Raw genomic sequence first — 25,396 nt, forward strand, 5'->3', positions numbered from 1 at the left:
AGTTGTCCAAGTAAAATTGTCCGACAAATGTTAAACTCCTACCAAGGATTGACTAATCCATGGCAAGGGTTACTCAAACTCCTGCCTAGGGTTAAGCTTATTCATGCACAAGAATGTCTAACAATCTTCTAAGTGCACCTCATGTCCAAGCTAAAATTGTCCGACAGATGATGAACTCCTACCAAGGGTCAACTAACTCATGGCAAAAGTCAAGCAAACTCCTACATGTGGTCAAGCTCGAGCCAAACACTCTGCCAAGTCCACCTAAGAAAGTGTGCATTAGTCCTAAAGATGATCCAAGTCCGCCTTGAAAAAACATGGGACAAAAAAAACATGAAGTTCGCCTTAATAAGACATGTCAAAGAATTTTCTCAATCCGCCTTGTCCATCATGCCTTCAAAGTATGCCTAGGCAAGGTTGACAATGGCACAAGGAATAAGGGCAAAGTTCACCAAAGCTTGAGAAAGAATGTCTAAGGCAATGAACGGCCCACTCAGACAAGGTGGAAGTTGGCATAAAATAAAGATGACATGAATTGCCAAGTTGGCAATAAAATGGCGACATGGCACTCCAATGAAAGAAATATAGCAAGTCTGATGACTTGGCATTCAAAAGCATTTAAAGCAATAAATATATGACATGTCAAAGACCTTCCTCAAGTTTGAACTACTAGAAGGAGAATAAGGCAAATAAAACTTTCTAAAACATGATGGAAGCTTCTAAGGATGAAGTTCGAATTTCTTAGGGGAAGAATAAAACAATAAAACTTTCTAAATTTGCAAACTCCCTTCTAGAAGAAAGCAATAAAGAGTTCGAACTTCCTAAAGGAGGAATAAATTAATAAAACTTTCTTAAAATTACTTTCTTGTGTGCCAAGCAATGAAGTCCGAATTTCTAGAAGATGGAATAAAGCTTCTAGAAGCTATCTAAGAAGCTATAAAAGAAGGTTTCATCTCATTAACACTTCTTTCTTCAAAGCAAGATTGAATTCTTCCTAAAATTCGCCAAAGGAGCAGCTCCAAAGTTTGATCAGGTTATCAAATTTGCAGCAGAGTTAGCAAAATTCGCCTAAAGGGATAAAAGCCAAACCAAGGGTTTGAAAGAAGCATTCAAGAAGTACTCCAAATTCACCATTAACAGCAAATTGAAGGTTTGATGATAAGACAATAAAGCTCTTCATATCTTATCATAGTCAAAAAAATTCACCATTGCTCATCCTTGACTCCGCCTAAGGAGAGAAAGATCAATCAAATCTGCACATAGTCTCCTTAGAAATCTTCCAAATCTGTTCTTCACCTTGTTCAAAAGACTATCAAATCCGCCCTTGATGAGAAAGCAAGACAAATTTGGAGGAAGATGCATACCTAGGATTCATCCAAGATCATCATACATAGCAAATTGAAGGTTTGCTAAAGATAAAGCTTTCAGAACTTATCATATTCAAGATTCGCCTTGTCCGCTATAAAGAAAAACTTCTGACAGATTCCTTGATGATCTTCCAAGTATAAAACGAACTTGTCTAAGGAAGGGTAAACTCTGCCCTGTCAAGGAGAAAGCAATCTGAATTCACATATTCAAGGGTTTGAAAGCCAAATAAAATCATCTAACTGCTGCAATCCCAATTTGCCACGATTAGCAAGGCTGAAGATAGCAGATTGAAGTTTTAAAAGCCATCCAAATCTGCCTTGGAAAGGAAAGATTACTCTAAGTTTGATCCACATGACCTTGCAAGTATAATACGAACCTGTCCATAACATGTAAATTCTGCCAAGAAAGAAGGCATTCAAGTTGGAAATTTGTCTCACAAAACATGGCTTAACATATTCTCATCCAAGTCTACCTAGGGTTGGACAAATGAAGCATCACACAAATGAGATAAATCTTGATAAAGACATGACAATAAGCAAGACAAATTATCTGATCAAACTTGGAATTCACCATGGACAGCAAACAACTTCCAAACGCTTCTAATTCGCTAAGTACAAGAGAAAGATGGTTCGAATTTTGTTCAAATAAGATCAAATGCTCTGATCATATTCCTAAGGCTAAATCTACTCATGATAAGAGGACATATGACTGTCTAAATTCCTTCCAAAATCACAAACCCTAAGGCATAAGGAAATTGTCCAAACCCTTGCAAGTTAATCATACACTAACACATTGATTCATCCAGGCATAAATGGAATATGTGAAGATACCTAGCGAGACTTAAAATTGAAAATGAATTTGCCATGCCAAAAAGATTAAATTCTGATCACAATTCACATAAAGTCAGACCAGCATATTGGAAAATAAATTTGTCACAAGAAATAAATTTTAATTATTTTCCCAAAAAAAAAAAAAATTCAACACTTGGAGAATTCAAAACTTCTAGAAAGTTCTAGAAGATTCCTTGATAAGATCGAATTTTTGAGAGAAAAATAAAACTTCCCATTTTGGAAAGATTAAAACACAAGAAAGAAAAAAATTATTTAAAAAAAAAAACAATAAAACAAATCAAAAAATTCTAAATTTAAGAACCCTAAACTCTATATATTCTCAACCAATTCAATTTTATAAGTTTTAGATTTTTGAAGAAGAATTGTCTAGAAGAAGATTCTTCTAAGTGTTAAAGGTCTAGAAATTAAGCACTTTTCTCTGATTTTAAGACAAATTTTCAAAATCAAAGATAAATTTTAGTCATAAAGAGGATTCAAAAACTCAATTTGACTGAGTTTCCTCACCTTTATATCTTATTTTCTCAAATTTTCATCAATTTCTTGACCAAAACCCTTCACTTTCAATTCGCTTTTTTGCAGAAACTTAACCCTTTAACAGGCTGAAAGTGAAATTTTCAGAAAAAGAATTTAAAATCAGAATTAAATTCTGAAAATAACATGGAGTTTTCATGTGTTTTTACAAGTAGCAATGAAGTTCGACAGCAAAGGAGTACAACTGAAGTCCAAAGTCAAATCCAAATGGAAGAGTATCACTGACACAGACCTTGGACATGTTGATATGGAGGAATTCAAGAAAAGAATGTACGAACATAATGGACACATTCCTACACCTATTGCCCGCAAAATGATGCACAATGGAATTGTCCAGGCAGCTGGATTCCCACCAACTAAAGAGTGTGTTGAGCTAATAGTTGAATGTGCTTTGCACTATAAAGCACAATCGAGAGAAATCATTGCACCAGATGGAAGAGTCCTGGCTAATCTTTCAGAATTGTCCATCCAAGAGACATTTGGTATACCAAAGTACAGTAAAACCACCGATAAGACTAAGGAGCAAGCCCAGAGAGTCTATGATAGTCAGTCTGAACTTTGTGCTGCGAATGTAAACAAGTGTTGGCTTGAGAAGAAAAGACCTCAAGGAAAAGTGTCGAAGTATTTGTTGCATCCATTCTTCAAGGTAGAGTATGGTGATATCATCCTACTGTTAAATAGACTAATGGGTAGCTCTAAGGGCCAGCTATTCGAAACATGGATGTATTATTTCATGGATGAAATCACCTCAGGAACCAAGTTATTCAACTGGTCTCGCATAATCAGCGATAACATTCATGAACAGTTGATAAACTTGGAAAGGACAAAGTCATTCCACGAGTTCTTACATAATTTATCTGCTAGCTGCAACTTACAGATATTTAGGACTGATTTGTAAAGGCATAGTAGGAGGTGGTGAGAATAAATTCCGGTCATATGATTGTTATCCTCAGCTGCAGCTTAAGGACAAAAGAATCTGAGCCCATGACGCATTCCTAATGTATGTCACAAGAACATTGCAAGGAGGTACCCACAAGTTACAACAGACTTTCTCATAAATCAAAAAGTCTAATCAGCAGTTATGGATCCTAGTTTATCCAGTTTCCAAAGTTTACTTATGTCAGAATCCAAGGTTTCACGGGCCGTCCTTATCGATTGCCAATCTACCCAACCAATAGGATGGTCCTATTAGAAGTTCTCAGACAGTTGGAAACATATCAGAGCTTCAAGAGAGTAAGGCAGAAGGTAGCCATATATTTCCCATTCTTCATTGGAAATATGGAAGAATCTTGTTCAACTGCGCAAGCAGCTGAGAGTGTCAGGCTAGAGATGCAGTGGTATCCTTTCACATTTTACCAATCTAGAACCAACTATGCTCCTCACAATAACATCAGATCAATGAAAGAGGAAAGATTCAAACATAAAGTAGATATAGAAGATTTATGGGCAAATGTTGTTGATGAGTATGAAATTAGGATAAGGTTATATTCCAAGCTATCCATGAATTTCATCAGAGAGACTCAACCTTTTCTCATACCAGATCAATTAGAAGATAGTGGAGAGCATACTCAGCTTGGTTTTGATGAGCATGCACCTCTTCCTCCTATCAAATGGTCAGCACCAGAGCATACAGACTTGACCACCTTGATGCGGCCTATCATGACATATACAAAGTGGTGGGTTAATCAGCAGTGTCACAGGCTGAAGCAGAAGAATATAACTTTGACTTATAATCTAATGGGAGTAGCAGAAGGATATTCTTCAAATGAAGGAGCAACACAAAATGTCAGACCAAGCGAGAGTGCTAGAAGGAAGGGGGAGGTAGTTGAGAAAAAAGAAACTGCTCAGAAGAAGCAAAGAATAGAACCGTCTCATTCCGCCACATCAAGGAATGAGAAATACATAAATGTTGATGAATCATTGGCTGAAATAGAAATTCCTTCTTCAATTCATGGGGAAAATCCAAAATCAATCCATCAAGAAGATGAACAGCCACCATCTCCTACTGGCACAAAAATCCTAGAATCAGAGCATGACACAGATATTGAAGAGGAAGAGTTTCAAGAAGGGATGATTTCTGCTCTCCGGGGTATTGCACGTGACATAGAAACAAAGGATGACCGAGAGGTAGAAGGCATCAAGCAGCCCATTGTTCCTGAATGGCTGAAGAAGAGATTGAAGATGAACACACCAGTAGTAGAAGAACAAGAAGAGGATGACATGGCAGATTTCTTGGCCAGATTAGAGCAAACTGCTGTGAAGAAACCAGCCAAGAGATTTTCTACCATTCAGAGAGATGAGGCAAGTAACTGCGCAATGCAAATAGTTGTGCCTAAGGTGAACAAAGCAAAGGGAGACATTGCTCCTCATGTGATGCAGGAGCACCAGTCTAGTTCTTACCAGTTGGGCAGTTTTCAACAGAATTGCTTGAGAGCATGGCATTTCTTCATGTTTGAGTGTTTAGCATTGTGGTTTAGGGTTTATGCCCTTGTGTTCATGGTCTTTATCATGTTCGAGTTTCATAGCTTTTGGCTTTGTTTCTAGTAAGATATGGATTCTAGTATTGTCCTGGTTGATGTGTTCTTACCGGTTAGCTTGGTAGTTTGTTGACCAAAGATGATTTTAGGTTGTCGTTGATCTCCGTGACTTGTGGATTGTTTGAGGTGTTGCTTTGGGCCTTGTCCAGTATTCCCGAAGGTCTGTGCATCGTTTTGTGTTTTGGAGATTGTTCGTAAGTGATTGAGTCGACATGTTACCGTTGCACATTTCATGAACCGGTTGGTCTTTGGGCCAACTTGATTGAGTTGTAATTATTTGCAGATGGTATAACTGGAAGTTTGTGAATCATTTGAAGAAAACAAAGAAGTTAGAAGATTGAAGACAAAGCTTTGAGATTGAGCGAAGATGTAGAACCGGCAAGATACTAATCTGGTAGGATTGAGGCCGGAAGGCTGAGGTCCAGGTTAGGGTAGAACTGGTAGATTGTTACCGGAAGCCGATTTGATATGAGGATGATTTGTGGATCTTGTAATTGCATTGTAATCATTGTTTGTATCTTGGACTGTGATCCAGCATGTGGCATGTATAATTCTTCATATTGTAATAAGATTCATTCACATTGTTTACCGGTTATGTCTTTTGTGTTGTTACCGGTTGTTCTTTCTATTGTTTTTGGCACCTTGTTACCGGTATGTTTTGCATGGTTTATGTGTTTAGCTGCAAGGTTGGGTTGTCCTTCATTGGATCTCCCTACCTTGACTGCATCAAATGGTATTAGAGCTGGTTCGTGAACTTCTTGTTGGACAGAGTGTTGTTTGTGCACTGGTTGGTTGGAGAGAAGATTGAGGCAACTTGTAAACTTGTTTAGATCGCTGAATGTGAGACAGAGCAAGGTTTGCAGGTAGACTGCCAATCCTAGAGCTTGAGCTTGAGGCAGTTAGCGGGTGGAGACTTGAACAGATCGCCAATTGAGGCAGGCTGCAGTTGTACCGGTAGATCGTCGTGGAGAGGCAACCGGGAGTTGTGGTTAAATCGTTGAATCCCTAAGGCAGTTGCAAGTACCTACTGACCGATCGCCGAACCAGATCAAGTGATGGAACTCACTTTTCAATTAACCTCGAGAGTCTGATGCAGGAGCACCAGTCTAGTTCTTACTGGTTGGGCAGTTTTCAATGGAATTGCTTGAGAGAATGGCATTTCTTCATGTTTGAGTGTTTAGCATTGTGGTTTCGGTGTATACCCTTGTGTTCATGGTCTTTATCATGTTCAAGTTTCATAGCTTTTGGCTTTGTTTCCGGTAAGATATGGATTCCGGTATTGTCCCGATTAATGTGTTCTTATTGGTTAGCCTCGTTGTTTGTTGAGCGAAGATGATTTCGGGTTGCGGTTGATCTTCGTGACTTGCGGATCGTTTGAGGTGTTGCTTTGGGCCTTGGCCGGTATTACCGGGGGTCTGTGCATCGTTTTGTGTTTTGGAGATTGTTCTAAAGTGATTGAGCTGACATGTTACCGTTGCACATTTCATGAATCGGTTGGTCTTTGGGCCGACTTGATTGAGTTGTAATCATTTGCAAATGGTATAAATGGAAGCTTGTGAATCATTTGAAGAAAACAGATAAGTTATAAGATTGAAGGCAGAGCTTTGAGATTGAGCGAAGATATAGAACCGGCGAGAATCTAATCCGGTAGGATTGAGGCCGAAAGGTTGAGGTCCGGGTTAGGGTAGAACCGATAGACCGTTACCGGAAGCCGATTTGATATGAGGATGATCTGCGGATCTTGTAATTGCATTGTAAGCATTGTTTGTATCCTGGATTGCGATCCAGCATGTGGCATGTATAATTCTTCATGTTGTAATAAGATTCATTCACATTGTTTACCGATTATATCTTTTGTGGTGTTACCGATTGTTCTTTCTACTATTTTTGGCACCTTGTTACCGGTTACCGGTATGTTTTGCATGGTTTATGTGTTTAGCTGCAAGGTTGGGTTGTCCTTCATTGGATTTCCCTGCCTTGACGGCGTTATCATGAGTAAGAGACCACCACAAAAGATGACTTCGATAATTCAGTTGCTTCCATAAAGGCAAAACTGGATGAGGAGATAGAAAAGAAGAATGAGCATAAGAGAGAAGTAGAGCACTTGAAAGAGTATATTCGGCAGTTGACTACTAAGCCACTTAATCAAACCAATCCAGAGGTTCTCCCACTTTTGGATTCCCAGCAAGTAGTCAAAAGTTTCGAGGAAGATATAGTAATAGCCAGAGAAACTAAAGATTGGATAGAAAGTATAAAAGAAGAAGCAACCAAGTTAATAGAAGGAATCACATCAGCATATGATCAAACTTCTTCTTTGCTTTCTAGGATTGAGAACATGGCAAAAATATGGGCTAACTTCCAGGATGTCCAGGATAGAATCATTCCATCTCTTAGAGAGCTGAAAGGAATCTCATCTCAAGAGTTGGTTAATCAGAAGATAATTGAAGCAGGGGTTGCTTATGATTTCAACAGTTGGCACTGGACATTGGTTGCACAAAATGAAGTCTTGAAGAAAGTGAAAGATGATACTGATAGAATAGAAGGACAAATAAAGGCAATTCAAGACAAGATCTTCCTTGTAGTTATAGATGTTGGTATTATGGATGTGTTGCATTGGTTTTGTCATTGATGTCAACACTTGTCAACACTTGAAGATCTTTGGTTATCTTCACCGGCATGTTCAATGACTTATGCACAGTCACCGGTATCTGGTTCACCAACAGATTATATTGTTCACCGGCACTGAGGATGATCTATTATCATCTGGAGATTACTTGGTTATGTCGAAGACATTGTTTGGACACTTGGATTTGGTGATTTGATTATTGGTACAATCGAGTTTGCATATTTGTTGTTACCGGCAAATAGGTCTAGGCTATGGACCGGCAAGCATTATCTATTCCAAATCAGCATGGCACGTTATGGAGATGATTTGTTATTGTTGTAAATGCATTGAGCCGACATCATGCATCGCATATTGATTCATTTGTAATTAATTTTATTGTAACATCTTAGTGAGCCGACCTACACATTCGGTCTTAGGTTTTGGTATATATGTAAGATCTCATTTGTGAGAATATGTAGTAGTAGAGTGTGGAAGAGGAATATAATAAGGTATATGCGAAGATAAGCAGAGCTATACACGCAAACATCATTCAAGATTCAAGGAGGTTTTTGAAGAAGGCAAATCGAAGCTTAACCGGTACTGAATCCAGCATATGAAGATGCTATTTTGAGCAGTACATTATCATTAGATTTAACCATCCAATTGTAGTCAGTGTGACTCCCATTTTGTGATTGAGCAGTGAGCTCTAGGTAGTTGGCCTTTCTGCATGTGCAAACTCCATTTGTACACACATACTATCTGCAGTAGTATCATCTGATTGTGGGTAAGGTTTCCCACCGTGGTTTTTCTCCTTACAAGGTTTCCAAGTACAAATAATTGTGTTATGTGTTGTGTATGTTATTTGTCTTTCTGTTTCATGCATTAAACTTTACCATTACTGTTATTAACTGCTAAACTGTCTACCGGCATTAAAGTTTGGTTTACCGGTATTATGCACTAAGTTTGGTTAAGTTATATTTGGGTTGAAATTAATAGACAACTGATTCACCCCCCCCCCTCTCAGTTGCCTCCGGGACCTAAGAAATGATTGGGAAGGATACCCTCTGAGAGAGTGATATGAAGTTGGAGAATTTGAAGGTCAAAGTTCGGGACATCTTCTTTGCCACCACAGGACCAATCTTGAAGGATAATTTGGCCAAGGCGTCAAGCCTCGTGTCCATTAAAGATGCCTTTCACAAACAAGAATTGAATTGGGAGATCACTTTTGCTCTATGTGCAGACGACTTGGAAGGGTTAGAGTTCAGGGTCAACATGTTGCCACATGTCACCATGGAGGAAGTGGACCAAATTGTGTCCAAATTCATTGAATGTCAGAAGAAAGGGATACAATCCTAAAAAATAGCATCTTCGGCCACTTGTCTTGTTTGAAGTTGAAATTGAAGTTTTTTTTGGAAACTTTATCTAGGGTTAGGTTGTCTAGATCTCAGCCATCGATCTTAGATTGATCTCGGCCATTTATTTTGCTTTCAAAAACTCTACATAAACTCTCATTCTCTCATTTCATTGTTGTGGAGAGATTTATGAAATTGTTGCACAAAGCTATTTGAGTAATAAAAAATTCATTATCAGTATTGTTTTGAAATCTTTTTATTGCTAAATGGTTGCATGGTTGCATATTCCCTTCAACATTTAGATTAGATTTGCTTAAGTAATTTGTTTTCAAGTTGTTAGATGAATGAAAGATCTGATAAGTATTGATTGGTGAAATCTTGCTCATACTTTTGTTGGATGGATGATTTCCTTTCAATGTGTAAAGTTAGCCTGAGTTTTTAATATGGATGTTTAACTTCTACTTGGAATGATATTGTTCAATAGTTGGTATTTTTCCAAAGTGTGAAAATCTTAAGCATAACCTTAGAAGATTGCACCTGCTTTGTGTAGTTGTCCAAGTGTGGCAAAACAAGGCGTCGTTACCAGTTTCACCTAATCTTTACCGTCTCTTGAATTCATAGGAATAGATTAGAAGTTAGAAGTAGTTAGAATTCCTAAACCCTCATCCTTTTCATCTCTTTTTTTTAATTTTAAACCAAAAAATCCAAAAACATAGAGCATAAATTGTTAAATCTGCCTAAGTTCAACTTGTCAGTAATATTGGTTGTCAAGCGTAAGTCCCCCTTGAGATTTTCAGCATACACTACCCAAGAAGCTATCCCACTAAAGTCACTTGTTCGCACATATAGACCTTGGAGTCACCTTGTGGTCTTTCTCGCGATCTTGGCATAAGTGGTGATTTTGTTCATGAGAGGATAGAGTATCCTTGTGGTATTTTATTCTAAGTGTTTAGTAGATGATAAAACGTCCACCAACAAGAACACTTACAATTTTATCAAATATCCCCAAATCCTTTACAAATGCATTAGCCTTCTTGAAAGCTTTCTTTATCCAAGTCTCCATCAGGTGGGCAAGTTCTCATCTTCTCCAAATTGTCAACTGAAGTTTGAGCATCAAACCATAGTCTTGTGTTTGATATGACTTGCTCCATCAATTCTTTTTAAGCCTCAATCCAATTGACTTCACTTCTTTGTTCTTTTCTTGGTCATATGCAAGTAGGAGATGCCTTCCACTATCTTGTGCTTGATCGGGAATGTTGAAAATCTTGGTTGCCCTAATGATGTCAATCGATAGCCTTGCATACATCCTTTTCCTTATGTTTATATCATCCTTTGAATTCATGAAATGATCCTCTATTTGTATCTTATGCTTGTGCCTTCTCCCATTTGATCTCTTGATGTTGCCATAAGGATCGAAGATATCTATAGTGAAGTACAAGATTAGGAGGAGCGACTTCAATTCTTCATCTACCTTTTTAGCTGCTTGTAAGGATGGACACACCCCTATTGACTGTCCAACCGAAATAGGAAATGGAATCCGTGTCTTGTGTTGATTCTTTTGTATCTTGTTATATGCTATCAACTGCCTACTAATTCAAGCAATATCAACTTGACAATAGGATACCTCGGTAGCATGTATGGTGGACAACAACATCCTTGCACTCGTATGTAGGTGAACTTGGGAAACTGAATGAACCAAGCACCAAACTTCTCTACGAGCTCCTTCGCTTGTGGGGAGTCTTTGATGGATGCCTCCTTCTAATGTCCTCGTGATATGCATGGTAAAGGCATCATTCACCCTTCGATAATGTCTTGTTATGGTAGTGCAACTGCATGTAGGATTCACATGCTCTCAATTCACCAGATATTGTACTGACCGGACCTCTATAAGTCAATCCTGCATATTCATGGGCCCTGGCAAGCGAATATATGACATATGAACTCATGTAGAAAATCTTAGTTCACTCAAGCCTCGAGTTGTATATAGATATTGTTATTGATAATCCTTGCCCAATTGAATCTTTCTTTTGACATAATCTCCATAAAGTAAAACATCCAACTCACAAACCGATAGGCTTGGGGAGTTCCCATGATTCGATTGAGCAATGTGATCATATCCCAAAACTCTTCCTTGAAGTCGACTCTGTGGAGCTTGGTATGCATCTTGGATAATCTTGGTCTACTCTCCAATAGCCAATATTTGTTGATTATCTCCAAACATTTGTCGGGATCATCATCATAAACAGCCTATGTTGCTTCCTTAGTCTTGTAGATCATGCCACTGAATTTAGGTATTATATGGAAAGCTTCACTAATAGCTTCCTCTAAAAGGTAGGTGAGCTCTTGACCATCGGGTGCCACTATCATCCTCTTACTCGCGTCATAGTGTCTAGCACATTCAACGATCAACTCATTGCATTGCACTACGGGAAGGAAGCCTACTACTTTCACAATGCCACTCTCGATCATTAACTTTGAATATCCTGAAGGCTTGGCAGTGTATAATGGTCCTTGGAATTTCTTCATGTTGACCTGACCCAAATTGGTATCCCCTACATTGCCCCAAAGTGACGTGATCTTGGACTCCATCATGTCTCCTTTTGAATCCTCCTTGATGAGGGCATGTCGAGATCCTGCCATTCTCTACCTGTGAGGATTGCTTAAGTTAGGCTCACGAGATGATTTTGATAGAAAATAATCACCTAGTCTAGGAATACCAATCTTAGAATGGCAATATTTCAAAATCTCTTCAGTATGAATCCAAACCCTGGGTTGTGCTTTAACCTTCTAATTATGATCATCTAAACTAAAGATAATTCCTTAAAAATGCTTAAGAGATGATCAAAATTGTGTTCAATTAATAGAAAGCTGTGTGAAAATAACAAAAATCAGTGATGAGATGCAGTCTAATCTGGTACAAAATGATAAAAAAAAATGCTCTGTCTCAGACCTGCAATCTGTGTCAAACACACTCATAAATTAATTGCTTGGTCTCCTTTGACAGAATTGAATGCTTGAACAAATAGTAGAATCGCTGATACGCAAATGTTGCTGTCTTGCTTAGTGAGTTCGCCTGTAGGCTTGTGTCAATATCGCCTCTTTATGGTAGTTTGCTGTGATCAAATAATGGCAACTGAAACACAGACTGATCAAAATCGAATCACTAGCTTTAGATATCATGGACAAGTAGCAATTTCCTGTGAAGAAATCAAAAACGCTATTGAATAGAACATCCTTTGTTAATCGTTGATGTCTTTGATTTGTGCTTGATTAAATGAAATGATCAAGACAATATATAGGCCTTGGTATGAAAGGTCACCTCTTTTCATTTGGCCGACTTTGCTACATTTATTAAATGCTTTGCAATTGATTCTATGAAAGTCGACTTGGATTTTGATTTTCAAAATTTAAAAGGTGTCTCATTAAATGTGTGGTGCTTTGGAACTCTTAAAGACCAAATCACATGACTTGCTGATAATAACTAAATCTTTATGTCGTGCCTTTTGCTTGCCCAAGGATGGGTTACAAAACCTTAAGTCGCACATTTTGATGAGGCAAGGACGAGCTCATATGCTTAAGCCACCAATTCTACTTAGGTAAGGACGAGTTGATCTCTTAAGTTGCACTTTTGGGGTGAGTAAGCACACATCTCCTCTTAAGTCGCTATTCTGGTCTAGGAAGGGACGGATTTCATCCTTATGTTGCTGATCTCATCTTCATAGGGACCGATTTGATTCCTTAAGTAGCTGATTTTGGTGAGGCAGGGACGGGCTCATATGCTTATGTCGCACATTTGACTCAAGTAAGGATGCTTTGGATCCTTAAGTCGCTGGTCCAACTGAGGTAAGGACGGGCTGAGACTCCTAAGTCGCTGGTTTGATGGGAGTAGGGACACACTCAAAAAATGTTTAAGGCCTCAATTCACTTTATAGAAAATGAAATGATGTGCTTGAATCGGTCCTTTTCCTTGCAAAAAATCAAATTGAGAACCTTATGTGGCCCTTTCACCGTGAGCGGGGACAAGTTGAATTCCCTTGAGTTGCTAATCTGACTTAATTAGGCAGAGACGAGCTAATGATGAAATCAGTCCTGGGCAAGGATGATTTGCCTTCACAGTCGCAAAGGAAATAACATCAAATGAATACAATAGCCTCTTATTCGCTGATTTTGTTGACCATGGACAGATTGTCCAAAAGATGTGTCCCAAGCAAAGGTGGCACAATGAAATGCCCTAAATCATCCCTTCAAATCAAAGTAAAGACTATCGGTCCAAGGGGAGATGCTTCGTCCAAACGAAATCTTGCAATCAAGTTATGTCAAAGAGAAGCAAATGGCTAAATCTCAAACCTTCATATGCACTCACCGACCTCAAACTCAATCACTCAAGGATCGAACTAACCTAGGGAAGGCTAAGACAGAGAGCAAAACAGGGGGTCCCCATTTGTGATGGAGCGATGTGTGAAGTGATCACAACACTACCCTCTGCCCAAGAGCGGATATACCATCCCTCTTGGCCTCATGTGGCTCGTGCTATTCATATGAGGCAGTGTACCTAGTGAGGTGTCCTATAACCGTTCCCCTCAATCTTGCCTTTTCTATCCTACTTCTCATGATTGAACATTCTTGATGCATTCATCTACCATGATAATGAGCATGAGGATCATTCGCAATAGGGTGCCTTGAAAGTCCATCCTTTCTAAAGCCCAAAGGCAGTACTCTTTGTACCCCTTTGGCCCCATGGGACTCCCCGGTCTTATACCATGAGGTGGCATACCTAGAAGATGACCCCATCACCATTCCCCTACTTGTAATTCCCCAATTTCTCTACCATGGCTAGTCGCATTCAGAACACATGAAGAGTCCCAGTATCATGCACACATTCTACATAAATAACAGCAAGATATTAATTAATGTTTGTTGTGAGATATATACAGTCATAAACATACAGCCTATTATAAGCAGTTGTAAACAGTCAGATATATATTACAGACAGTCATGTATATTATAAACAGTTATAACCAACAGCATATTATCAATCATCAATAAGCAGATAACATTCCTCATGCTGTTCATAAAGAACTCATACCCCAAACCCATAAGTATATTCGAACTACTGTATATTTAGTTACTAACATCCAATCTGATTCCATTTGATGGTTACATATACTCCCCTTTCCAAATCTGCTGATAACATTTTTATGGTCTGCTATTTATACTCAGAATCATAGTTGAACTACTTGCCAAGGCCCAAAAAAAAACTCGGTGAAAACTCGGCAACTTAAAAAAATTGCTTAAATTTAATTTTAAATGCGTTTTTTTTTGCAAAATTCAATCAAGACATGCATCCAATGAGTCAAGAAATAATTACACAAAAGAAACAAGCTGAGTCTAGATATATTTGATTGATTTAAATGCAAATTGGGTACAAAATGGCATCCTCTTGTGGAATGCTGATGGCTGATAGACTGAAGCAAAATGAGATAGCAAATTGTTTTTGTAAAACTAAAAGTAAATACTTAATCAAAACATTTTACATCCTCCTCTTCCCAGCTCTAGTGAAAACCAAGGGAGAGATAGAACTAGAGGGTCTAGTCCTAGGAGTCTGATGTGGCTCGTCCACCTCGCCAAAATGAGGTTGAGGGTAGCACCCCTCGCGGGGGTCTGAGGGTGAGAGACTGAGGAGTAGAGAGATACGTCTAGATCTTCGGAGAGAGAGAAGAGTGAGATAGAGAGAGCGAGAGAATGCTGATAGGAGCCTACTAATTACTGAAATTTGACTAAGTCTGAATAATTTTAAAGATATTCTAAAACCTAGAATTTGTATTATAACTCCTAGAGATTTGAAACCACTCTCAAACATCCTACTGATATATACATGAAATATAACTTAAAGTATAAGTCCTTTCTTATACTTTAAAAAAAGAATTACATAATTTTTGACATGTTTGGGCCTCTTTTTTTAATGCAGCCGAGTTTTTGCCAGAGATTCACCGAGTTCTTGTGAAAACCCATCAAAAACTCGATGAGTTTTTCCCAAAAATTGGGAGTTTTTTGTTCGAGTTAATGGCATAAATAGTCGCCGAGCAAAAAAAACTCATGCCGAGTACTCTGCGAGTATTCCATCATGCTCATGTTGATTTTCCCAGGTTTTATTGGATGTATTTTAATATATATATCTGATTCAATCTGATACTTGCATTCTTGGAATTCTATGTGTTCTCAAATTGAATAACATTATACTATATATATTCCTTTGGAGAGGCATGTCCTTGAACGGACATGTCTCTCCTTTAATTATAATAATTTAATCAATATTATAATGTTTTATCAATCAATTATTAATTTAGAATAATATAATAGATTAATATTGAATATTAAATTTTATATGATTAATAATAATATAATAATATAACATAATAATATATTATTATTAATCAACATATATTATATGTATTCTAAATGATCATTCGACTGAAGCTACAAACATTAACACTCCCTCTTAGCTAGGGAGGATGATTAGACAGAATGTGTAGTGATCTCCCATGTCAACACTTATGGCCCTCACCATAGCTACACAAAACATAATTAACAATCCCTCTTAGCTAGGGAAGATAAAATCAATGCAAATGCATTAAATCTAGATTAATTATGGAATAGAGAAAATATTATCTCACTATGATATCAGGAAGTATGGTATAAACAAGAATATCAAGGCACATGATATTCACCATAACTCAAAAATATCATCTCATGATATTGGGAGTATTTGCATCAAAAATATGATGCTCATCACAGGGGACCATAGTCTCAAGGTGTGAATTTGCCTCTGTCGACGATTCTATTCACAAGCTCTTGCGTGGATTGCCTCAGTCGGCGATTCTATCCATGAGCTCTCACGTGGATTGCCTCAATCGGCGATTCTATCCACAAGCTCTTACGTGGATTGCCTCAGTCGGCGATTCTACCTATGAGCTCTCACATGGATTGCCTCAGTCGGCAATTCTATCCACAAGCTCTTATGTGGATTGCCTCAGTTGGCGATTCTATCCATGAGCTCTCACGTGGATTGCCTCAGTCGGCAATTCTATCCACAAGCTCTTACGTGGATTGCCTCAGTCCGCGATTCTATCCATGAGCTCTCACGTGGATTGCCTCAGTCGACGATTCTATCCACAAGCTCTTAAGAGGATTGCCTCAGTCGACGATTCTATCCACAAGCTCTTACGTGGATTGCCTCAGTCGGCGATTCTATCCACGAGCTCTCATGTGGATTGCCTCTGTCGGTGATTCTATCCACAAGCTCAAGTTATTGTAAGATCGTCACCTTCCAATAACCTCAAAAATGCAAGTGGAAATCATTTGGAAGTCGTCGCTTCCTTATGATTTACACAAGGCCCATTTCATTAGTATAATAATCAATTGAATCAAGTTTTAACTCATAAGTGTTTCACCTTCAATAGTGAAAATCCCTCTCAATCACTATGATCGAAATTGTCACAAGTTGACTAAACCATCTGCTCCCTCTGAAGCTCAAGTTCTTGCATCAACCTCTTGTCCTCTTTTGAAATGTCAGACTCCCTCTACATCTAGTCATCAATTCGTTTATAAGCATCAATTTATTTCTCCCTTTAATTCAATTTTATTGTGCTTTCGTCCTTAAGTTTAAAACATTTCCTTTCATAAGGTGAGCCCATATACGAAATATCACGCATGAATCATCTCTCATCATAATTCCCTTTGAATGATGTAGAACATTTTCATAATTTTGATCAACACTTTCATTATGATCTGCCACACACAGTCGTTAATAACTTTTGCAATTTACCAAATTTATCCAATCTCTTCGGTGAGATGTTAGAAAATCTAATTACAAACATTTCCTCCAAGTTATAGCCAGATCCAACGGTTAAAACAAAAGTTATGACATTTTTCACAAAACTGCTAACCCTAGGTAGGGTTTCAAGTGACCTGCACCAAAGTCGTCATATCTTGCACAAACCTGAATCAAATTTGATGAGATAAACATATTTGAAAACTAGAAACACAGATCTTTCCATCCATATATTATAGTCCTCATTTTGAGGCCAACCAAGGGCCATACAATGGCATATTTCAGACTGAAAATTCTTAAAAAAAAAAAAATGAATTCTCCAACCCTCCAACCTCCAAATTAAACTTAACAAGCCTAAGCTCTGATACCATGTTGATTTTCCCAAGTTTTATTGGATGTATTTTAATGTATATATCTGATTCAATCTGATACTTGCATTCTTGGAATTCTATTTGTTCTCAAATTGAATAACATTATACTATATATTCCTTTGGAGAGGCATGTCCTTGAACGGACATGTCTCTCCTTTAATTATAATAATTTATCAATATTATAATGTTTCATCAATCAATTATTAATTTAGAATAATATAATAGATTAATATTGAATATTAAATTTTATATGATTAATAATAATATAATAATATATTATTATTAATCAACATATATTATATGTATTCTAAATGATCATTTGACTGAAGCTACAAACATTAACAGCTCAGAATTCTACATTTTAGGATGGCATCCCATATCCTCCTTTCTGTCCTTTTTGTTTGCTCTAAAATGGAATCCCCTTCCACTCTCTTCTCAAATGAAACCTTCTTCCCCTTATAACCTTCCAATGTGAGGGACAATCATACCCCTTCATCATGCCTTCCCTTTGCAAGCGTCATAACCTTTCACAATTACCACCCCTTCAAAAGATTACAACCTTTCATCATTTCTGTCCTTAAAGTCACTCCCTTATTTTCTGCCCATTCCTTTCTTCTTCCATTAATCCTTAATCCCTATGCTCCATTCTTTCTTCCTTTTCTCCATATCCCCCCTCTATATTAATTGCTTACTCTTTTTATACCTTCATAGCTCATTGAGGAGACACATCTCTTTGGAAAGAGATGTCGCAAAGGGTCATGTCTCCTCATTATTGTCTTATTTAATTCAGATCTGCACTTCTGATTGTAGATTAAAACTGTTGTTTCAAATGAAGGTTATCTTCTCCCTTTTATACCTCATGTTTGAGGAGGTCACAACTTTTCATTTCATGCCTTTTGACCATCATTAAACTTAATTTTTAATTATTTTAATTTTATTCTTTAATATTTGTATTTTTCTGCTTTTAATTTTATTATTAAATCCTATTTCAAAATGGAGACATTACATCTGTTGTATTCCTAACATTCTCTGATAATAAATCAAAGGCATTGGCTCTCAAATTTTGTGTCATTGTTTGGTTTAAATCTGTGATTGTAATACAGATGCAAAAGCATATGGACTTCAAAAAATCGATGTTGTTCAATTAATCAAGGAGACAAAGCTCCTTTAAATAGAGTTACAAAGACGATATTTCTAAAAGAAACAATCATTAACTAGAGGCGAAATTAGAAACAACTTAAATGACCATTAATAACACAAAGAGAATGATATTATTCTAATACCCTCCCTTAATGGTCATCGTTCTAACTACCAAGAGAAATAACAGAGAAGGTTGCCCCCCGCTTCTCAGAACATGCTGCAATAGAAGACAAGAGCCTGCCACTAACTCTGCCACTTGAGATGAGTCTGCCACCAACCCTTATTAATGGTCATTTAAGTTGTTTCTAATTTCGCCTCTAGTTAACGATTGTTTCTTTTAGAAACATCGTCTTTGTAACTCTATTTAAAGGAGCTTTGTCTCCTTGATTAATTGAACAACATCGATTCTTTGAAATCCATATGCTTTTGCATCTGTATTATGGTATCAGAGCTTTGGTTATTTTCGAAATAATTTTTCAATTAAAAATTCGTCATGAATTTTTAACAGTTTTTTTTGAAAAATTTCTTTGTTTATTCGAAATTGCTACTTTGGCAGTTCGTTTTGGCTGTAGCTGCTAGGGTTTTCTGGCTATTTTCTGCCCTCTCCTGTGACCCGTCTCTCCTGCATTTCGCGCAACCACGCGACGCGTTTGTTTTCCACCTACAGATTTTTTTTTCTGCCATTTTTTGGACGGAAATCTGCATTTTCGGCTAGGGTTTTGACCCTCCAGATTTAGTCGAAATTTTTTAATGAGCACAGATTCATGATGGGTTTTTCGAGATCTCAACTGGGTCGTCATCAGAATTTTCTGGGTGCCTCGATTTTCGAGCCAGCGGATCTCGATTCCGACAACAGATTCTTTCTGGGTTTTTTGCAAGGATTTCTGGGTTGTCTTCAGATTTTTTTGGGTTAGCCGAAATTTTTTTTCTTGAAATTTGTGCCTGTCGTACTTCATTTTTTGAAGTCTGTGCCTATATCTGCCTTTGTTTCTACATTGGGATTCGAATTTTTTGAATTCCGTGCCAACGCCTCTTCTCATTTTTTCGTTTGCAAGATGGTGTCATTGACCAACTTGATGTTGGAAGGCAATCAGGTTTTGTGCACTTTGCATCTTCTTAGTACCTCATTTTTCGTGCCTCGAAAAGAGTGAAGATGGCTTATGGGCATCGATGTATGTTTCGTTTTTTAATATTTTTTTACCTAAAAAAATATTCTGATGGATTTTAATATTTTTTCCCTTTAAAAAATCTGTGGGTTTTAATATTTTTTCCCTTAAAAAAATCTGTGGGTTTTAATAATTTTGTCCTAAAAAATTATCTGTGGGTTTTTAAATATTTTTTGTCCCTATAAAAAAAAAAATCATGGGAGGGTTTATGATTTTTTCCTCAAAAATTGTACTTTGCTGCAGTCTGTTTTTCGTCGCACCTGGAGTTGTTGTGCGAACATCTGCACTAGTCTCTCATTTGCAGTCTATTTTCGGGCATCTTGCTCATCTGCAATAGTTTGGAGGGTTTGCCGATTTTTTCCTCAAAATCGTGACAACTATTCTTGGTGTGTCTCTAGTTACAGGGAGGAACAGTTCTCCAACATCAGGTTGGACGGTTGGTGTTGTTTTGGGTATCTCCAGAAGTTCTGTAGTTTCTGGGAGGGTTGGTGGCAAACTCATCTCAAGTGGCAGAGTTAGTGGCAGGCTCTTGTCTTCTGTTGCAGCGTGTTCTGAGAAGAAGGGGGCAACCTTCTCTGTTATTTCTCTTGGTAGTTAGAACGATGACCATTAAGGGAGGGTATTAGAATAATATCTTTCTCTTTGTGTTATTAATGGTCATTTAAGTTGTTTCTAATTTCGCCTCTAGTTAATGATTGTTTCTTTTAGAAACATCATCTATCTAACTCTATTTAAAGGAGCTTTGTCTCCTTGATTAATTGAACAACATCGATTCTTTGAAATCCATATGCTTTTGCATCTGTATTAGATTGATCTACATATAATTTAGTTGTGATCTATTATTCAAATTTGAGTGTATGTTAGAAGTAGAGACCTTGGAAGCAAAAGAAAAACTGTTACAAATTGGTCAGGGATATTTCATCTAGAAAGTTAACTTAGTCATTGATCACCTATCAAAACAAGGTGAATAACGGTAGCAGGCCTATTATGTGCAGAATTAGCATACTTTTTAATACTTGGATTCTCTCTAAAGAATGTTTGTTACACTTATAATGGCTGGAAAATCATTCCTTCAATGCACAGTTGTACCTTCTTTCTTCACCATCCACCCAAGGCCAGTCCTATAAAATTTTATCAGAAGCAACCACATATTTAAGGAACACAAAAGCAGCATTCATTATTCAGCTCAGCAACTTAGGCACCTAATCCCTACTATCAAATAACAAAACCAGAAACACATGATTTTGAAAACCTACTCTCCCCATCTGTTGGTAGATAGACTACAATATTTAAGAGCTGGATTGTAAAATCATATTGATCGATCTTACTCTCACTTATCATAGGTGAATCAAACAAAACTTGAAAGCTTGAATGCAGACAATGCATCTGTTCACTCTATATCTTTGAAACTGTTTCCAGTGGGCTGCAAACCCATTTTACAGGATTGTGAAAAATTCTCTTTCTCAAAAACATCCGAAGTATCATGGGATGCAGTGGTAGACTTTCAGAAAAATTTCAACTATTTTCCAAAGTTCCCAGAAATTGCATAGAATAGAGAATCACTATAATGATAAACCTTAAGTTTCCAAGAGTTTCTGAAACCCTAGATGTTTTTATGAATGTCCAGAAGTTCCTTCCATGTTCAATACCATTTCTTGCTGATTCCACATTTCCTGTCATTTTCTTTGAAGGTCTACCTTCAACCTTCCCCAGCCTAGTTGTCCCCACTTCCTGTATTTGCATTTCCAAAGACTCCAAGCACCCATTTCCAACTCTTAGTGAACATAGTTACATAGAATGTCCACTATTCTTAAGCTCAATAACATGCAAGTATTACAGAGAAGACAAACATATACTGAATAACTGAAGCTGTAGAAATGCAGAGGTGACATTGGATAACATATTAGGCCTTAGCGACCGAGTTTTCCAGGCAAGTCTGCTCATGGAATGCAATTTCATAGAAATCATGACAAGATCCAACTCTAGTGGCATTTAAAATACCTCCTCGCAAATTAGGCAGTTCATAACTTAAACAACAAACAGTTTTTAAGTTTTCCTCTGCAAACAAAATATCTCATCACATTAAATTCAGTGTAATTTACTGCATTTTGCAATTGTTGAGAGTTGAGACAATATTTTGTATTAATCAATGAAGATCAGACACTTAATTTATATTCTTCAGATAACTGTTAAAATAAATAATAACAACCAATTAAACTTTCAGAAACATGACCACAGTTCAAATAATTCCAGCGAACTTGCAACTTCATTGTGTAACTAAGTTACCAGAAATGAGAAATGCAAAACGCAACCGCAACGGCAACCTGATGAGAAACGGAATATTTAAAGGTTGCATATAAGAAACGTATATATATATACAAATTATTATTATAAAAAAAATATTTTACATAAATGAAAAAGCATGAAATTTTATATATTTTTTCATTAAAAACTTTATTCTGAAACATTAGTGGAAGATAAACATAAATTATTTCAAGATATTGCATTGCATGAACTGTAGATATTTATATTAGGAGATAAATTATTAAGATATTGCATTGCATGAATTGTAGATAATTATATTGAAATATTTTGCATGAGGCTGTATAATTAATGTTAGTTAAAGTTATATATTTAATGTAACTAACATGACTTAGAAAACTATAATCTGCATCTACTAGTTAATCCAAAGTTAAGCCATGAAACATGCAATTTCACATGCCAAAAAAAATCAGTCTGTCAATGTTAAATCAATAAAAAAACAATTACTTTACTGTCAAATCTGTTAAAAACATTTACTTTACTGTCAAACCTGTTAAAAACAATTACTTTACTGTCAAACCTGTTAAAAACAATTACTTTACTACACTTATAATGGAAAACAATTATTTTACTGCACTTATAATGGAAAACAATTATTTTACTGCACTTATAATGGAAAACAATTATTTTATGACAAATCGAAAACAATGGAAAACACCTGTCAAAAGAATTTCCCTGCAGAAACGGCCGTTAGAAACGAGAAACGCGTTTCTCGCGTTAAAACGCAAAACGACGGGAGACTGTCATGTTTCTGGCAACTAAGTTGTGTAATGATTATAACATACATTCCAGCATAACCCGTGTTTAACAAATCTTAATAATTTGGTATCAGCTTACCCTACTCTCTATTAAAATAACAAATAATCTTACCCATCATTTGATAATGTAGCATACGTGGGGAAGCTATGAGAAGGGTACAGTGCTTTGCTCTCCAAACTTTCTCCAGCTCTAGCCAAGAATAAGATCCTTTTCTAAACCTAGTGAAAAGGAAAGCCCAAGGATGAGGAAGAGGAATACTAATGGCATTGTAGATACACTTCCATCAGCTTCTCCAGCTGTAACCAAGAATAAGGTCTTTTCCCAAACCTATTGAAAAGGAGAGCTCTAGGTTGAGGAAAAGATATAGTGATGTCATGATAGACACTCTCTCATCCACTTCTCCAGCTGTAGTAAGTGCCTAAAGGTTTTCTTTGAGGCAGACTGATTAGCAAAGCCATAGATGGAGGCAGAAGGATGGTAATGACATTTATGTGGCTTAATCTCCAAAAATAACAATACTCAACCCAAAAAAAAATCCACACCACGAATAAATGAAATGTAGAGCGCAATTCGCTAGCTCACAATTGGTTTGTAAGCCCACATATACAGGCAAGGCCCAAGTTCAATTGACAAGCCTATCCCTTGGGATGCCTGAAATGGGTTTGTTAAGTAAAACGTCCCGATACCGATATAAAATCCTTTTGAATTAAAAAGAAGTTATCTGGTTGACAAGATTTATATTGGATATACTGCAAAATTAAGAACCCAATATTTGTGAATCCGACAGCACCCTAAAATAACAGTAGGGAACTTACATTCTAAGGACCTTTACCCTACAACTGCAAGTAAGAAATGTACAATGTTAATAGGCACTAGACCGCTAGATTAACACTCAGAACTAAATACATGTGAATTAAAGTCCAAGGTTCAAACTAAAGACTAAACAAGAGTCTCCAATAAGGAGCTCATTTTTTAAGCGCTTTGTACCAGGACATAAAAACCATCAAGCTTTTGTCCAGCACTTAAATTCAGGGAAAGGGAATTGATGCAGAATCATGGACCAGATTAAGGTTATGAATATATTCATTTAAAGATTAAAGTATTCCAAAGGCTTATACAGCTACAGGTTTAGATAGGTTGAAATACTAACTAGGGCTAATGAATGTGAAGAATTGAGAAGAAGAGGCTGCAAAAACAGAAAAGCAGAGAAATTAAGTAACTGACCTGACAACGTGGATGTGAGCAGACTCCGGTCTCCTCCTCTAGCGGCTGCCGGCTTGGGACCAAACGCTAAATTTGCGAGGAGAACTATTAATAGCAAAGATGTCACCATCGCCTCCATATTCACGCGCAGGCATTAGAAGCTGGTGAAACTGAAGAAGCAGCAGGTATGCAACTACATCTAAACAATCTAATCCAATCTAGGCTCTAATAGAAACAATTTTTTGAGTATTTAAGTTTGTCCGAGGTTCTGTCGCTTCCTTTGACGTCCATTGCCACTGATGCCGCCATTAAACTATTCTCAAAATACATGATTGTAATAACTTTTTCGGATTCACAAACCTCGGAGAGCGCCGTGTTATATGCTAAGCAGGCTCATTACTTTTTTGGAAAGAGCCTACGACTTATAATACATGAAAACAATCGTCAATCCCAATGTGTCCGTTGATAGCTTTAAATTCGACGGTCGCCCATGTCCGAAGGCAGACGGCTTTTTTTTCAAATTAACTGTTGTATTATATTGACTTGAATTTATGCATATTTATATTGTTATTATTAAAATAGAGATATCAATTTTAAAAAATAAAATTAAAGTTAGGACATATTTATGTACATAATAACAAATTTCATAAAAATAAAATAAAAATCTGTCTTCTAAACAATTAGTAAAATAATTAAAATCAAAAAGAAAATTATATGTATTATGGATTTGATTGTGTGATCAACGTTTCGGATCACACTCTATGATCCATCATCATGATGTTTAGAGAATGCCAAAATATGAAAGAAGGTAAATTGGAGACTAAGACAAGCTCAAGGCAGTATCTATCTTCCTCTCAAATATTGCCCTGAGCTTGTCTTAGTCTGCAATTTACCTTCTTTCATATCCTCGCATTCTCTAAACATCTCGATCATGGATCACAGAGTATGATCCGAAACGTTCATGCGAAAAAAGTCACACAATCAAATCCAGAAGCAGCAATAGATGTCATTATAAATTGTGGAAATTTGATAATTTTAAAAAGAAAATTACCTTTTAAACACCAACTACAATGAAAGGAAAGTTGTCATTTTTTATTGGATAAGGAAGAAATCAATAGTCTTATCCTTTATATTTTTCTTATTTAAACAACAGTCTAGTAAAAGGAAAGTTGTCATTTGTGATTGGATACTTATCATTTTTGTTTTTCTTTCACAAATAAGAATGGCAGTGTCATTGTAGAGTTATGCCTATCGGCGTAATAATGGTTTATAAAGTCTAATAGGTGGCATAGTTGGTTTAAGGGTTTTGGGATCGTTTCATGTAGGTCCACATATGCCTTATGATCAATTCTCTCCACCT

At 36.9% G+C, this 25,396-nt stretch overlaps 1 protein-coding gene across 2 annotated transcripts in view; it reads right to left on the minus strand.

The window, feature by feature from the left end:
* The window catches only part of LOC131066678 (carboxypeptidase SOL1), a 232,369-nt gene extending 207,924 nt beyond the window's left edge, over positions 1-24,445 (minus strand). The window contains exon 1 of one of the 2 annotated variants that reach the window (XM_058001505.2): positions 24,058-24,445. In XM_058001505.2, the coding sequence (XP_057857488.1) occupies positions 24,058-24,175 (118 nt within the window). In that variant the 5' untranslated portion in view covers positions 24,176-24,445. The remainder of the gene's footprint in view (positions 1-24,057) is intronic. The other variant, XM_058001503.2, reaches the window with a different exon arrangement.
* Positions 24,446-25,396: the final 951 nt, after the last annotated feature.

This window comes from Cryptomeria japonica, chromosome 3 (genome assembly GCF_030272615.1).
Source record: "Cryptomeria japonica chromosome 3, Sugi_1.0, whole genome shotgun sequence".
NCBI lineage: Eukaryota > Viridiplantae > Streptophyta > Pinopsida > Cupressales > Cupressaceae > Cryptomeria > Cryptomeria japonica.